The sequence below is a fragment of the Podarcis erhardii genome, assembly GCF_964252035.2.
Source record: "Podarcis erhardii genome assembly, chromosome: 11".
NCBI lineage: Eukaryota > Metazoa > Chordata > Lepidosauria > Squamata > Lacertidae > Podarcis > Podarcis erhardii.
This window is the reverse complement of record NC_138501.1, coordinates 5077615-5093709: the sequence shown is the minus strand read 5'-3', so window position 1 is coordinate 5093709 and position 16095 is coordinate 5077615. Positions and strand designations below refer to the sequence as shown.

Genomic DNA, 16095 nt, shown 5'->3' with positions numbered 1-16095 from the left:
CTTTTGGGGGGGGGGCGGCTAAAAGGGTGTGACACTTACTATAACCATGGTGAATACCAGCACCTATTTTTCTAGGGGGAAAGCACTGATGTCGGGGTTGTTGTTTTTGGTGGGAAGGAGGGCTTTCTGCCTTTGAAAAAGTAGCTTTCATTTCTAGGTCACACTCCATTTCTATCCCTGGCCATACTCAAAATACGTATAAAGAGGTTTGGACCCAAAGGCATCAAGCCTAGCTATGTTAAGATGCACGGAACCGTCACTCAATATGAATCATAAGCAAATCCTGATTATGCTGTAAACAGAAGTCCCCTAGATCCAGATTGCCTTTTTTAGGATTACCGAGAAGAAGTGAGAGAGAAACAACCATGCAAAAATAAGGAATGGGCGGAATGTGAAAGGTTCCATGATTCCAGGACAAACTGAGTCTACTCTCTCCTCCCAAATCCCAATGAACATTAATCTACGATTAAGCCATATGATATTTTTGCATGCCCTAAGAGTCATATTTATTTCCTCCCTAGCCAAAGGTAAAAAGTTACCAGCAGCCTATTAGGAAAGCATAATTTTTCATTTCAAGGAAAGCGTGAGATTTGGAAAACTAGCTCACCAAGTCAATACGAATTTTCTCTCTCCAAGCCTAGATAGATTTATTTTTTTTAATCCTTGGTCAATAATCAGGTTGAAGAAAGAGGAACCAAGGCCAGATGGCGGGGAGGGAGAGACCTGCATTAGCCTGTTTACTGTTTACTCTCTAGTACATCAGCAGTTGATGGCTCTTCTTCTTTTTCTGCCAAGTTTAACACCAATTGTCAAGAATGCTGCACAAATCATGCCTTTCCAGCAATTTTTCAATATATCCTATTAGATGCCAGCTTGACAGAGTCATTTTTTTTAACACCAATGTATCGGAATGACAGGCAAACATTTTTATATAACTAGCGGCCCGATCCTAATGCTTACACTGCAGCAGGACGAAAGCAGAATAGGACGCAGGCTTTCCAGCTGCTGATGCCGCAAACCACAAATATGGAATTTCACTATTCCAAAAACATGGTGATGGAACTAACTTAGATATATACAGACTAGGTTTATTCATGGAGGGTAGGACTATTAATACCTTTTACCATTACCTCTAACTAGAACCTACATGTTCAGAGACAATATGCCTCCAATTACTACATTTGGGGGAGTGTGGAGGTGGGCAGCAAAGCAAAGTTTGATGGCTATGCTATAATTCTCTTTCCTCTTTATAAACTTCCAGAGGCACCTGGCTGGAAGAAACAGGATGTCAGATTAACCTTAAGGTCCTTCCAATATCACATTGGCACCAGGGCAGAGATGCTGTAGGCACCAATATTTAGGATTATTGATTTAAAACTGTCTCTTGCATGAATATTAAACCCAAGTGATGATGGACAAGGAATGAAATGGCAGAAAAATGAAATATAAACACTGAAAGCATTGCACTGCCAGAGAGACACCTCATCTCCTCTTTAGTTAAAGCAATTATCCTGCAATTTGAGGCTAGCACGTATAAACAGCCCCCCTTACCTCCTGGGATAAGAAAGGAATGACCTGGGCACATATGGCATTCAGCCTCTTGACAATTTCTGCCTGTGGATGAGAAAGGGAAAGTTAGTGAGCAACATATTGCAAACATACCATTGTGATCACAAATAAAGAGCAAAACACATTTTAAAACAGCCGTTTTGCCAGATAGGCAGCTCAGTCCTCTAGACTGGCTTCAGGTGCTGCACCAAAGCAGCTATAAGCAGGAAAACAGGAAGCTCTGGTGGGTTGAGACATAGAGCTGCCCCTTTTTCTAACAAAATAGCCTTACTACAGGAGGACAGTAGCATGCGGTTGTGCATATCCTCGAGACCGATAAGCAACTCTTAAAACATGGGATGAAAGATAATTGCAGCTTCTGTCCCCTCACCTTCACAGCCTAACACTGATGGAAGTGGATAGGAACAAGCTTTTTTCCTTCCCATACAATAACAGAACCTTAGGTGATGCTGCAGGACAGGAGAGTCAGGACAGACAAAAGTACTTTTTCATGCAGCGCATAAGATGATTAAATTCACAACCACAAGACGCAGTGACGGCTACCAACTTGGACAGCTTTATTCGAGATTAGACAAATTAATGAGTAAGGCTTTCAGCAGCCTCTAGCCATGATGGCTGAATACCCCCTCCAGAATCAAAACAACAGTGCTTTAATACTACTGCAGTGGAGGGGGGCTGTTGCACTCATGTTCTGCTTGTGGGGTTTCCACAGTCACTTGGCTGATCACGGTGGAACAGAATGCTGGCCTGGATGGGCCTTTTGGTCTGATGCACCAGACCTCTTCTTGTGCTTTCTGCTGCCTCAGTGTTTATGGCTGGACCTCACTGCCAGCCCAAGCATAGAGATGTACTGGTTTAGCTAACTCTGTGCAATTCCAGCATCTGGATTGTACTGGATGGTCCAACGGGGCGTGTTAGGTTTGGAGGATCTTGCATCACTCATGTGCATGTTTTAGACCTACGTGAACACTGGATTCCTTGGAACTCTACAATTACCCAGTTGTATTCATCCTTCCAAAAGGAAATCAAATGTAAGGAACAACAGTGGCAGACCCAGTTCAGCAATTAGGAAGCGAATAACGGTCAACAATAACCACTTGCTGCTCTGAGAGCTCCTCATAATAGCAAGCACTTGAGCTTCAATGCAGAACAGAGAATTGAATTTCCATTGGTGAATCGGACTTTCTTGAAAGATTTTGGGAGCCTTTTGTAGCACAATAAGCAGGTTTTTATAATATAAAAAACAACCTCTGAGATTGGCACACACTTTTCCCTTCTTAAATAAGATTCCTCACACCCCTGCAACCCCCCCAAAAAACAAGTGAAAAGCAAAACTCTTATCTTTCAACTGCATATGGGATCAAGTGTATGTTTTGCTTTTTTTTTTTTAAGTGAAGTTTCACACTGAAGTGAGCACTTTATTTACAAACAACTACCGGACGATTAAAAGTTTTCATTTGACGGATCAACTAGCATCAGAATAATCCATTAAAAGCAAAACGTTTGCACACCCCACAGATAACACCTCCATTTTTAAAAACACCCCCTACATGGGCACAGCTCCAGTTAAAAATGAACGAAGGCAGGAATTGGGATCTGAATGCCTCAGGAAGACTTTAATAAAAATGTTGTTCCTGGTGGGGGGGGGGCACCACCTGGGCTCCACTTCAGGGCGCAAGATGCACACATGATGATGTGTGGGTGCTTGCTTTTTGATAAACTCTAGCCTCAAGCACAGGGTGAACATTAGCCCCACCACACCCTGGACCACCCTGCTTGCAAAAACACAACAAGGTTGCTAAGGTCCCCAATCCAATGCCTCTGAAATGAGCCCTGTTATCAGGGCCACTCCACACAACTGCTGTGATACTTGCTTGACATTCCTGCATACATGTCCTTTCACACAGGACTATAACTTCGACATAATTACAGAGAGAGAGATGTATGTTGTGTTTGTAGCAGTGCGCAAAATACCTAAACCCTGCACATGGTAGTGACCACATACAAGCAACTGGCCATGGCAAGAAACCAAAATGCACAGGAATTTCAAGCAGTTAACATCAGCTCGAGGGTCATGTAAATTGGCATCCCTGAGGGATCTGTAAATAGTGTGGATTTGAGAAAGGGCTTGTTCCCGCAGACTTCCAACTTCACCATTAATAAAAGCAGACCCATGAGCCTCGGTCCACATACCAGCATCCCTAGCTGAACAGGATTCACACCCCTAGTTTGGAAGCCCCATCAAAGGATGGAGCAGTCATCCTCTTGACTTCAGCTGCCCAAACCAACTGAAGACAGAAAACCTTTGGTCCTACTAACATATTGTCCTGAAATAAGAGTCCCTTCAGCTTGCTTTTTGTTCAGAGGCCGATGCATTAGTCCATTGTAGTTTAAAGAATAATACTGTATATTGTTACATGAGCTTCTCCAGGCACTTCACCAGATTACAACGCATTCTGATGATAGGCATTTGTGTCTACAAAGGCTCATCCCGTAGCACAGGTGCAGGGAACCTTTGGCCCTCCAGATGATGCTGAACTACAACTCCCCTCATTCCTAGCCATTGGCCAATGAGGCTGATGAGAGTCAGTAACATCTGGAGGGCCAAAGACACCTGCCACAGCAAATAATGATGATGATGATGATGATGATGAAGAAGAAGAAGAAGAAGAGTAGTAGTAGTAGTTTGGATTTGATATCCCGCTTTATCACTACCCGAAGGAGTCTCAAAGCGGCCACCAATCTCCTTTCCCTTCCTCCCTCCCCAAACAAACACTCTGTGAGGTGAGTGAGGCTGAGAGACTTCAAAGAAGTGTGACTAGCCCAAGGTCACCCAGCAGCTGCATGTGGAGGAGCAGGGAATCAAACCCAGTTCACCAGATTACGAGTCCACCGCTCTTAACCACTACACCACACTGGCTCTCACCTGGATACAAAGAAGTTCAAACAGAACTTTCCCACCCTCTACTCCTTGATGCAGCCCTCCAAAAAGCCGGTCCTGAGGGTCAAGGGACCCTCCAGAATGAAATGGGATGTGCCAAAGAGAGATGCAGTGGGAAGGGAAGGTGGGGGGGGGTTGGAGGGGGGAGCATTGTTCATAAGTGGGAACATTGTCCACTCATGAAAGGGTGGGTTGAGATTCAATCCTTCTGACTTCGGACTGTGCCACAAGTCTCAGACATACTGAGCAACTGGGACATGGCTTCAACACCCCCACCCTGACTTTTTGAAAACAAAGAATGGTTATTCAAGACTAAGAGTTTTCTTAACCAAGAGCGTCAACACTGCTGCATATCTCTAACTGCATAAATACTGTAAATCCCTTAAAGGGGGGACGTGGTGAAGGGTGCTGGACCCTCCTCTCCCATTGAGTTCTTGAATTTGTTACTGTACTTTGGAGGCATCAACAGGTTTTTGCTGAGCATAAAGTGTCACCTAAGCACCACAATTTATACCAGCAGATCTGTAAATAAAACGTTTTAGCTAGTTAACACAGAATAAAAACAGAGCAGCTCAACATGAAACTGAGCGCTTTCTGTTCTCAAAATATGATCCAATAGCTCGCATGGCGCACATTCAGCCCCTTCTGTTCTGTAATCTACTCTACGTGCTTTGCTTTAATAGAGGGAAGGAAGACAGACCACCTCTAAAGGGAGATTTTAAAATTGCATTCTACTTTGGGTCAGTTTGTCATTACATTCAGTGACAAAATGCTCTTTCATGCAAAGTCATTACCCGAAGGACAGATACACTCATACTTGTCTAATTTAGGTTTCCTTCTTTCATCAGCAACCCTTTCGACCTTCTCACTATGCAATCTTTTAAAAGGCAAATACTTCAAAAACCTGTCTAACACAGAAAAGAATACAGAGTGACCAAGAAGAAGCCGTTCTTCCTGAAAGATCCTTACTAAGGAAACCCCAACAACGTCGCCGAAAACCAGGAAATGCAAAGTTGCTTTTTTCATTACGAAACTGCAGGATCAGACTATTTTTCCCTTTAGAGCAGTGTTGACTACTCTGAACAGGAGCCACTCTCCAGGGTCTCAAGACAAAGATTCTTTCATATTTCTTGCAACCTGAACCTTTTAACTGTAGATGCCAAGAACTGAACCCAGGATCTTTGGCACCACAATATGTCCTCCTCCACTGAGCTATGATACCCTCCCTATGTAGCCCTTAGTACATGGAAAATTTGAATTTGCTTGGAAGGGAGCACCAAAAGTTCTATTTGCAAGCACAATTCACATTCTTGCACACTCCAATATGCACATGTGTGCAAAGTTACAAACACAGAATTATACAAGTGAAGCTAGAATTTTGATCACACCAGTGGCAGCAGTCTCGCTTGACAATAATGCTCAAACTGAGCAGTCTACACATCTGCTCAAGAACACCAGATTGTTAAGCTCTACCCTATAGCACAATTCAAAGGGTCTTTGTGCAATAGCCCTGCCCTCACTGGATGAGCAGTAACTGTAACTTTAGAGACTACAATAACATAAGGTTACCAGATTTTTTTCAATGAATCCGGGAAAACTTTTCAACTTCAAGGGATTTTGTATGGGGACTGATTTGTAAATCCGGGAACTGTCCCCGGGAAACGGGGACGTCTGGTAACCTTACCATAACCCCCACGTTGCTGTGACCTCCTGTTGCCCAACCTCCATGATCTTCAGGTTAATCTGTGTGGTTCTATCAAGGTACAATAATTAATGAAATCCAAATGCGGCAATCTCCAAATATCAAAAGTAAGGTCCATTTCAGAAATGTATCGGGCCGGTGACGTGTTTCATATTAAGATTGGCATTTGAATGGCAAAATAAAACACCACCAAACAAATTGACTAGTCAAGACAATGGTCGATAATAGTCAAGCATTCAAAGCACAATTGAAACCAGCATACATCAATCAAGAGAGGAAAATATTTTTGTAAAAAAGAGTGTGGTCCCATTGAGCCATGCTGGCTGGGGCTGACGGGACTTGTGGTCCAACACCACCTAGGGACCCAACGTAGGGTCCACATGACTCCAGGCCCCCCACAAAGTTGATGACAGACCACATGAAATTGTAGTGGACTTTGACCAACCCTACGTCTGGTGAGCTATACCTATAGCATGGAGGTTACTACCTTTGTTTGCATCTTATTTCTTCCTGAACCTTGTGTTCCTGTTTAGAGATGGTGTTATATATATACAGTCATACCTCGGGTTAAATATGCTTCAGGTTGAGCGTTTTCAGGTTATGCTCCGCGGCGACCCGGAAGTAACAGAACGTGTTACTTCTGGGTTTCGCCGCTCATGCATGCGCAGATGCTCAAAATGACGTCACGCACATGTGCGGAAGCGGAGAAACGTGACCCACAGACGCATGTTACATTCTACTCAGGATGCAAATGGGGCTCCGGAACGGATCCCATTCGCATCCAGAGGTACCACTGTGTATGTGTGTTTGGTTGTGTGCGTATCTATATCTAGATATATGTATACCACCCCTTCAACCCAAGTTCTCAGGATTGAATGGAAAGGATACAGTAAAGTATAACATAAAATAAACACTAAAATCATAAAATTATCCAACTCACAGTTGAATTACAAAATAGCAGTAGTACAGAAGTGTACTTTTGTATACAATACAAACTGTCCAATCATCTCTTTGGTCCCCAGATAAAACATATATGACTTCAGCAGATGTCGAAAACTTCTCAAAGATGGGGAAAGCATTCTCTCTCATCCAGCAGTCCTGGCTGGTGAACTATTTTCTTGAATAATAACTACTGAACTATTTTATTTTAAAAAACAAGATTCCTTCTCACTCTGCTTCCCATTGCTTTCATTCTACTATTGGCTGTACTCTCCCCTCACAACCTGGTCCAAATAACTTATCAGATTTTCATTATATGCTCCTTGTTTTGCTCCTCTGCTTTTGTTGTTATGTTTTTAGATATGTTGTAAGCAGCCCAGAGTGGCTGGGGAAACCCAGCCAGATGGGTGGGGTACAAATAATAAAATTGTTGTTGTTGTTTGCACTTCTTTCCAGATTTTCTGTGCTGCCATCACCTACAAGGATTTCGCCTGAAATCAACATCCTGAAAAAAGTGAAAACTTTCATAATATTCTGCTTGATGACAAGCAGGAGTAATGGAAACGTTTTGTGGCTTTAATTACAGTTGTCTATGCCACTCCCAAACTACCAGCTCTTTCATGATCCTAGGCTGGAAAATCCAGTTTCATGCACTTGTTAAGACAGTACCTTCCGCAAGGATAAAAGATCAGATGGAAACATACAGAAGAAAACAAGGATTTAAGGCCATCTTCCTGGAAAACATTGAGATATGGTTTCCCTTGAGCTAAAAGAAGATATGTGAAAGGAACAGAAGTTGGCCAAGGTCAAGAAGCAAAAAAAATTAAGAAAACAAACAGAGCATGTTGAGATAATAACATGTTTAGAGTCACTAAATGAATGTTCTTAATTTATGCTGCAACTCCACAAACACCCTTTTTAAATGCAGCCTACCGGCAGAACTGTAGATCCCATAATGCTCACCATTGTGTAGAAGTTGCAGCATCTTTAAGATCTATAACCACTAGGAGAAGATGACCACAGTAATAGCAAGTTATAATAGATAGTAGGCGTTACGTAAAGAAAACATTGTTTGACTGACCCATTTTTTTAAGCGCACCTTTAATTGCAAATCATTATCGACTTATTGGACCAGCTGGGATAAAAGAAAATAGAGGTACAGTTCTCAATAAAGTTACTACTGACATTTCATCAGAATCTAAATTCAAGGCTAATTTGATATTCCCCTTTAGGCTAGACTAGCTATGTTTTCCCCACTAAAGGTTCCAATATAAAATTTAAATCCAGTATGGGTGTAGAGAATGGCTATCATGAAGATAATTTTGTGCAGGCCTGGTCAGTACCTGTATGGAAGTCTACCAGAGGAGTACCATGGGCACTTGATTCTGAGCACCTTTACAGCTACAATCAAATAAAACCAATTTTTAAAAAGAATACACACACTTCAAGATACTGACCATAATAAACTTGGTACACTCATTTGTACAAAAGTCTACTTCTGCTTCCACGATGCCAGGGCATCTGGGTGCTTGCACTGTGTATTTTGAAGGCCTCACATTTTGGCTAAGCAATATTTTGTTCCTTTAACTGACCATACAAGAAATGATGTTGGTGACAAACCTTCAAAAGAGACTAAGGAACCCTCCAAAAAAAAAAAACCCAGAAGGGATTCAGGGGAGGATGCACTTGCTACCCACAATTTGCACTGGGCAAAACGTTTTTTTATTTAATTCACTATGCTCAACAGCATTAGGTTCTGTGGGTGGCTTACACTGCAAGCTAAATCTGCCAAACAAGCAAATAAAATAATAAAGCTAGACAGTCCAGCATAGGCTAAAGGAAGTTCTATTGTGGGGAGGGGGAATTCCACAGCTGGAGTGCCACTGCTAAAAAAAAACCCCTCTCTCCCTATTAGCCATCCAGCACACCTGGGGGGGGGAGAGGCTATAGCATAATTTAGTGTCAGAACAGGTGTGATTCTTCAGGTAACTTGGCCCCAAGCCACTTCAAGTTTTTAATGTTAATGCCGGCACATTGAATAGGGTCAAAAAATGAAGTTGAGGTCAGAACAGATGACAGAGCACTGGCATAATATGGTCAAATCGTCCAGTCCCCATTTACAGTCTTGTTGCCCTATTTGGTGCCAACTGAAGTTCCTGGTAGCTCCAAGCAAAATGCATTTTGCCAGTAAGGCATAAATAAAATTTAAAAATGCCACTTTCTCATGATGGTAATAACCAAGATTATGGCTTGTTACTGTTCAGCTTGTGACACCTGGTTTTGTTATGCTGTGCAAAGATATAAAATATCATAAAAGTAGAGACTCCAAGTCCAGCGATCGAGGATCTTCAACCTTCCAGGTGTTGTTGTACTCCAACTCCCATCATCAGCATGGCCAGTGCTAAGGGAAGATGAGAGCTGTAATCCAACATCGTCTGAAGGGCCAGAGGCTTCCCAACCCTGCTGTAGATTTTAGATCACCTACAAACATGACAGCTAAGGAGTTTGAAGTAAAAGATAATGTGGTTCTTAGGCAGGCCTTAGGAAAAACCTACGTGTCTCCTAGGTGAGTGGGAGAAATGCAGACAGAAGCACTACAGAACACTGAAAGTTAGATAATGAAAACGGCAACTAAGCTTTATTTTATTCTCAAAATTCTCGTGATTATGCAGGGTGGCTGACTCATTGTTTTTACAATACTTAGGGCTGGCCACCCAGAAGCCTGTGTAAATCTTTCCCTCAAAGCCAAAGATTTATCTTAACCATCAAATAAAAGTTTATTGCAAATAAGCGGGTTGCTCTATGTGTTCACCCAAAACCTGCTGTAACCTGCCACCTGCTAAACCAGATAATTATGAGGAGGATGAGAATCATACAAAGGGAGAACACAAGGTAATTTCCCCTCCCTGAAAATATGAGCCTCACCCCAGGAACAAAACGAAAAACCCCTGGAACCCAGATGCTCTGGCATCGTTATACTATAAAAGTGGAGCAAAAGGATTATACAACTCTCCGGGCACAGCAGAAACCTTCATTTTGTTCTGTGTGTACTATCCGTGCAAAGGTATTATTAGTGGTATACAAATTATTCTTGGTCACAGGCTTGTTGAAACCATTCTTCAATCGTTTCTTCACATCCCATTAAAGCAGATGACAGAATCGCCGCACACATCTACGGCTTTCTGGTAAGCGATGTTTGGTTGTACTGTAATCACACATAAAGGCAATTCTCAGTTGCAACATGCCTTCAACTCTCGGGCGAAAATTCCAAACAAGTCCTTTTACATGCCAAGCGTTTGCTACACGTTCCCCTTTGCAGCCAGTGGCAGATTCTACTGACTCAGGACTGAATTTTTACATCTGTTTGTATTTTAAGACAGGAAGGACACTATATCCAGAGGCAGTGAGCGGTGGGTGGAGATGCACACCCCTGGGGCTGCCAGCTCTTGAAATAAAACAGTCGTCTTCTTTTTAACGTAAAAAACCAGTATTTAATAAAATACTGGGACATGGGCACAAAGCCAGCTGGGACAGGTGGCAGGCCCAGGGGTACAGCCAAAGGGCAGAGCCCACAGTGGGCCCAAGGATGGAGCACCAGTGGTGTTTGGCAGCACAAGCCATCTATTCATCCATGATACACACAGACACAAAAGTGGCAGGGAGCAGAGAAAAGGGCCCTGCTCCGCGCTGTCCTGGAAACTGGCCAGAAAGCAAGCAAGCAAAGCAAAGCCAATCCTGGGGGTTTCCTTTAGTTGGTTGGCAACCTCTCCTGGGACTCACTGTGATTTTTTCAATAACTCTGCCTACCACTAGCAACAACCTCCCATGTACAGTGTATGTCTTGGGTGTGGGAAGTTAGTACAGTACAGTGGTACCTCGGGTTACATACGCTTCAGGTTACATACCCAGAAATAGTGCTTCAGGTTAAGAACTTTGCTTCAGGATGAGAACAGAAATCGTGCTCCGGCAGGACGGCAGCAGCAGGAGGCCCCATTAGCTAAAGTGGTGCTTCAGGTTAAGAACAGTTTCAGGTTAAGTACGGACCTTCGGAACGAATTAAGTACTTAACCCGAGGTACCACTGTACAGGTTTTCAAGCCACAAACGAGACAATGATGAAGTGAGCCACATGTAGTTTTCATGGCTCTCAAGTAGCTTCCTACGCACAGGGACTTGCCCATGACTAAAGGCCTATTTATTGGTTCCACCTCCTTTGTGTCAGAAATTAAATTTTGTGCTACACTTGCACCCAGTAACACTTACTGGGAATGTTCCTGCATCAACTGCATTAGTTGCTTTCAAGCCACCATTACAGTAAATACCATAATATAGAGCTTTAAGACCTAGAATATGTTTTTATTGTAATTATCTGTACATACAATCATCCCTCGGATGATGGGATGTGTTGTCTCTCATATGGCGGGTGGCACATTGGCTACACCAGATCTGGAATATTTCTCCCTGGCCCCCAACTAGGTTAATATGAATGACATAATTTCTTGCCAGCATTTGCTCAACTCTGTATACAAAGTAGTTGCATTGATTTATTCATTCTTTTTTTAAAAAATCCATATTGCAAAACATTTAAGGAAGCTACTTTCGCTTAAGATGCTCTTTTTCTTCATTCAGATGCTTTTGCCAATAGAGATTTTATGATCCCCCTAATTGGCAAGAGGAAGCAGAGAAAGAGACCAAGAGAGGGGGAGAAGCAGGATTTCACAAAATTAAGTGGCCAATTCTTCACTTTGAAAGCTAAAGTTGCCTCGGAAACACTGCTGCTTCCATGGTCCTCTAATTTTGCTTCTTTTGTCCCATGGGGCCATGCTTTAGAGAGGCATTTATTTACAAGGCTTTCCAGTGGGCTTCAGTTATCGGCCAATAATACTGTGGACACACACTTCTAATGGCCTCTGTTTTGAAACCGAGTCTAATCTAATGGCACAGAGCCCAAACTCCTTTTCCAGCACAGCCATTAAAGGATGTAGGTTATTGCTGTTGTCACCATTGATATTTGTCATTGTAATGTAATTAGGGCCCTAAAATGATGCATTACAGCCCTTGGCACAGCTTCTATTAAAATCTTTTCTTCTGCTCACTGAACTGCGACCTGCTTTCTGATGAACAACAGTCAGACAGCTTTAGGGTGAGGAGCAGATTCATCAAAGAAGTATTTTTCAGCACTGGAAATGAGGGGGGGGGGGGCAAGAGAAAGAAGGCAACCTACGAAGAAAAGCACAAAGGGGGGGGGGAGAGAGAAACCACACGGCACATTTGAATTTCATCTGACCACTTGAAATTCTGATTGCATCTGATGAATCTTGCTTAGACAATATATTCCCAGCCTGCGAATCACATGGTTAATCAGGGTTCTAATCTGCTATCCATCAGCCTATGCCAGCAATGTAACTTCCAATCAAATTTATAGGTTATGTGGGTCACGCATCCCTGAGCAACCACATTCACAGATCTCCCATTTAAAAACAGGCATGGATTCTAAAACGCTGATGTTAGGGTGACTGAATGTTAGAAGACTATTCAGGGCTTTATGAAAGCCTCTGATAAACAGCTGCTAAATTATTGCCTGCGGATGCAGCACGATGTTCCGAAAGAGCATTAATGGCCCAATAAAAGGGTGATTGTTCATGCCAAAACCTAAAAAGGATAGCCTGTGCTGCCATACTTTGTCAAAAATGTTAATAAATACTGACGTGTCTACCGCTTCCTTCCTTAACATGAAAAAGCATTCCCCTTGCATAAAAACACACCAGTGATGACCCAGAGAAGACAGGCTATTTCCATTTCTTAAAATGATACAGCCTAATACTGAGTCCAAGTATAATTCATTTTTTTGTATATTTAAACAAAGCACATTGTTGTACATTTGTGTTGCTTTTTTTAAAAAACAACAACACATGAAACATCCTCCCCCAATCAGCTACATAACAATGTATTCTAAGGTTTTGATATGTTCACTAGAAAAATAATTATTATTTATGCATTTACAGCATTGCCTTGCTTATTGATTATGGAGCCAGACTACCTATGAGCAGAACTGTGTCCAGTGCAAGAGAGGTTGCTCTGGGGGCCCCCATCCCTTCCTTCAGTGGGAGCCTCCGCTGGATTTCAGCAAAAAGAGCCATTCTGTTTGTGAAGGGCAAAGCTGGTTCCAGCTCAACATATATACATATACCAAATATAAATCACTTTTGCTCCAAAGAGAACAAGATAGAAGGAAGAGGAACCATGTTCACTATTTTATCTTCACTATAACCCTGGGAGGCAGGTAATACTGGGAAATATGATGTCATCCACAGTAACCAGTGATCTACATGACTGGGTAAGGATATGAACCAGGGACTCCCCAGCAGTAGCATAGCATGGGATGGGGGGCCCGGGGCAGCTGCCCCAGGCAAAAAATTCTTAGGGGCGCATAATTTCAATACACGGTGCTGCCTTAGATAGCTGTGTGCTTCCATCGCTGGGCTCCGTTGAAAACGGCTTTTCTATGCAAACCAGGAAGTGACCTCTTCAGACAACGGAGCGACTCTCCTTTTCTTACCCCTGCAGCTGCAATCTCCTGGGTGATGCAGACACCATTAGGCAGTTGAGTGTGTATGCAACTTGCCCTGGGTGCTGGCAACCCACAATACGCCACTGCTTCCCAGTCCTTGTCTGAAACCTGAACCACTATAGCACAGTTCTAGCCATCTCAAAGACATAAATCTCCTCTTTATCCAGGAAATTATTATTCACATGGTTTTTAATCCTACCCCACCAGCACTGGGATAAGAGAAGCTAGGCCACAGGACAAAAAGGAGATGAACTGGTGGCTGAAGAATGGTTGTTCCTCAGCATATGCAAACACTCTTCAGTCACATGAAGTTATGCAGCAACACCATCCCAAAACCTTGTTATCCAAGACTCTGTTCTTTGCTGTGCTTTTCTTTCTCTTCAGGCCCAGATGGCAGCAAGCAATCATAAACAAAATCAATAATCTAAAAACTAGATTTAGTTAGCCAAGTTTAAGTCATTCTAGGATCCTGGTGCAACAGCACCAAAAATCAGCAAACTTTGAAAGTGAACAAGGCATGCATGCAGATCTGAACTATCTAATCTGGTTCCATCATTACAAAGAGCCAATGGTCTCTTGCAAGGTATCTTTGGAACATATGCTGAAGGATTGTGACCAGCTATGGGCAGGCAGGCAGGCAGGAAGTCTCTACATCTAGTTAATAGGTTTTGGAAACAGTCTGCATGTTTTCATTTATTCGTGTAATTCTGGGCTATTTTCTATCTATTTGGGCTTTTACCAATCCCTGACAAGTTTGGCTGCAGAAGCCTTTTGGAGGCCAAGCAGTCTGTCTTGAGCAGTTGAAAACCCAAAACCCCCTCGCCAAATATGCAGCTCAGTAAATGAGCCAAGGACCCTGGCAGTTCACAACAGGGTGGTATTTATATTCCAAGTACATTTGATCTCACTTTTTAGAATGCTTTCCTCTGTGTGTGTCTTTAAAAGGGTCCTTCCCACCCAACATCAAACACTTACGTATATAAATAAATTTATTTCAAAACATATGCCTGCATTTTGCAGCATTATAGAAGCAATGGACAAAACGTGTAAAATGTGGCCAAAACAATCAACTTAAGAAGTTTGAAATCACAACAATCACCTTAGTATTCCAAAAGCTCAATTAAAACACTATAATTTGAAAAAACAGATCTCTCTCCAAAGGACAAGTGATGTTTATTAGGGTTTTCCTTATTGGTTGGGCTGCTATTCAAACTTTGCATGTCTACACCTTCCCAGCTGTAATGCTCTGATCTTTAGTGTCTTGGTTCTTAGCCTTCTTATACGATTATATCACCTGTGCCACACACAATTTCCACCTGAACAAGCAGCTTCTGTACAATGCAGCCTACGTTACACAGCAATCTCTGAAGAATACTACAGAAAGTTAGGGTTTGCACTGAAATTCTGCAGAAGACATGACAGCACACACTGACCAGGACATCATTTCACATACTTGCTACAAGGTTAGACAGCTGATAACTCACTATATTGCTTTGAAGTTATCTGCATCTGTTACAGGGTGTGCAAGCATTGCTCCAGTTTGTTAGTACAGTGGTACCTGGGATGTGAACGGGATCTGTTCCGGTGCCCCGTTTGCATCCTGAAGCGAACGTAACAAGCGACAGTCGTGTTTTGCCGCTTCCGTGCATGCGTGTGACATCATTTTGAGCATCCGCGCATGCACGATCAGCAAAACCCGGAAGTAACACGCTTCATTACTTCCAGGTTGCCATGGAGCGCAACTCAAACATGCTCAACCCGAAGCACATTCAACCGAAGGTATGACTATATATACTCTGGTCTATGGGCATTCAAATGCATCTCACAAAGATAAAATCTACCATGCTTAAATTCAGAAAAAAAGGGATGAAATTTCATCTGTGGCTACTAGCCATTATGTTTATGTTCTACCTCCACTGTTGGAGGCAGGATACAACTTCTTTTTTATGTGAAACCTCACCTTTATTTTATTTCAATATAAATATTTTTATTGGCTTTTACAAGAACATATTCCAATTAATAAAAAGAAAAAACTTTTACCATATCCATATATGAGATTCTCTGAATCTCTTTATTTTTTAAAAAAATTAATTTTCAATGCAGAATCATAACAAAAATTACAAACATTGAATCCAAAATAATACTATACAAACAAAAACCGAACATGCAAAAAAAAAGAAAAAGAAAAAAAGCAGAGGAAACAAAACAAAACAAAAACGAAAAGGCACACATCTACAGAAGAAAACCATATCATCATTATAATCTAGTCATTACATACATATACACATATTGACTTCCTTCCTTTGTTCTAAGACCTCAAAAAAATTACTCTTACTGTATTGTTGTGTCTAATTAGATTACTTCCATCTATGAA

General features: G+C 42.1%; 1 protein-coding gene across 6 annotated transcripts in view; it reads right to left on the bottom strand.

The window, feature by feature from the left end:
• LOC309352480 (transducin-like enhancer protein 4) overlaps positions 1-16095 on the bottom strand; it is a 132458-nt gene that overhangs the window by 92539 nt on the left and 23824 nt on the right. For all 6 annotated transcript variants that reach the window (XR_014161338.1, XR_014161339.1, XR_014161340.1 and 3 more), the window contains one exon: positions 1552-1614. Coding sequence is in view for 1 of the 6 variants with exons in the window: in XM_081880978.1 (XP_081737104.1) it covers positions 1552-1614 (63 nt within the window). In the remaining 5 variants the exon portion in view is untranslated. The remainder of the gene's footprint in view (positions 1-1551; positions 1615-16095) is intronic.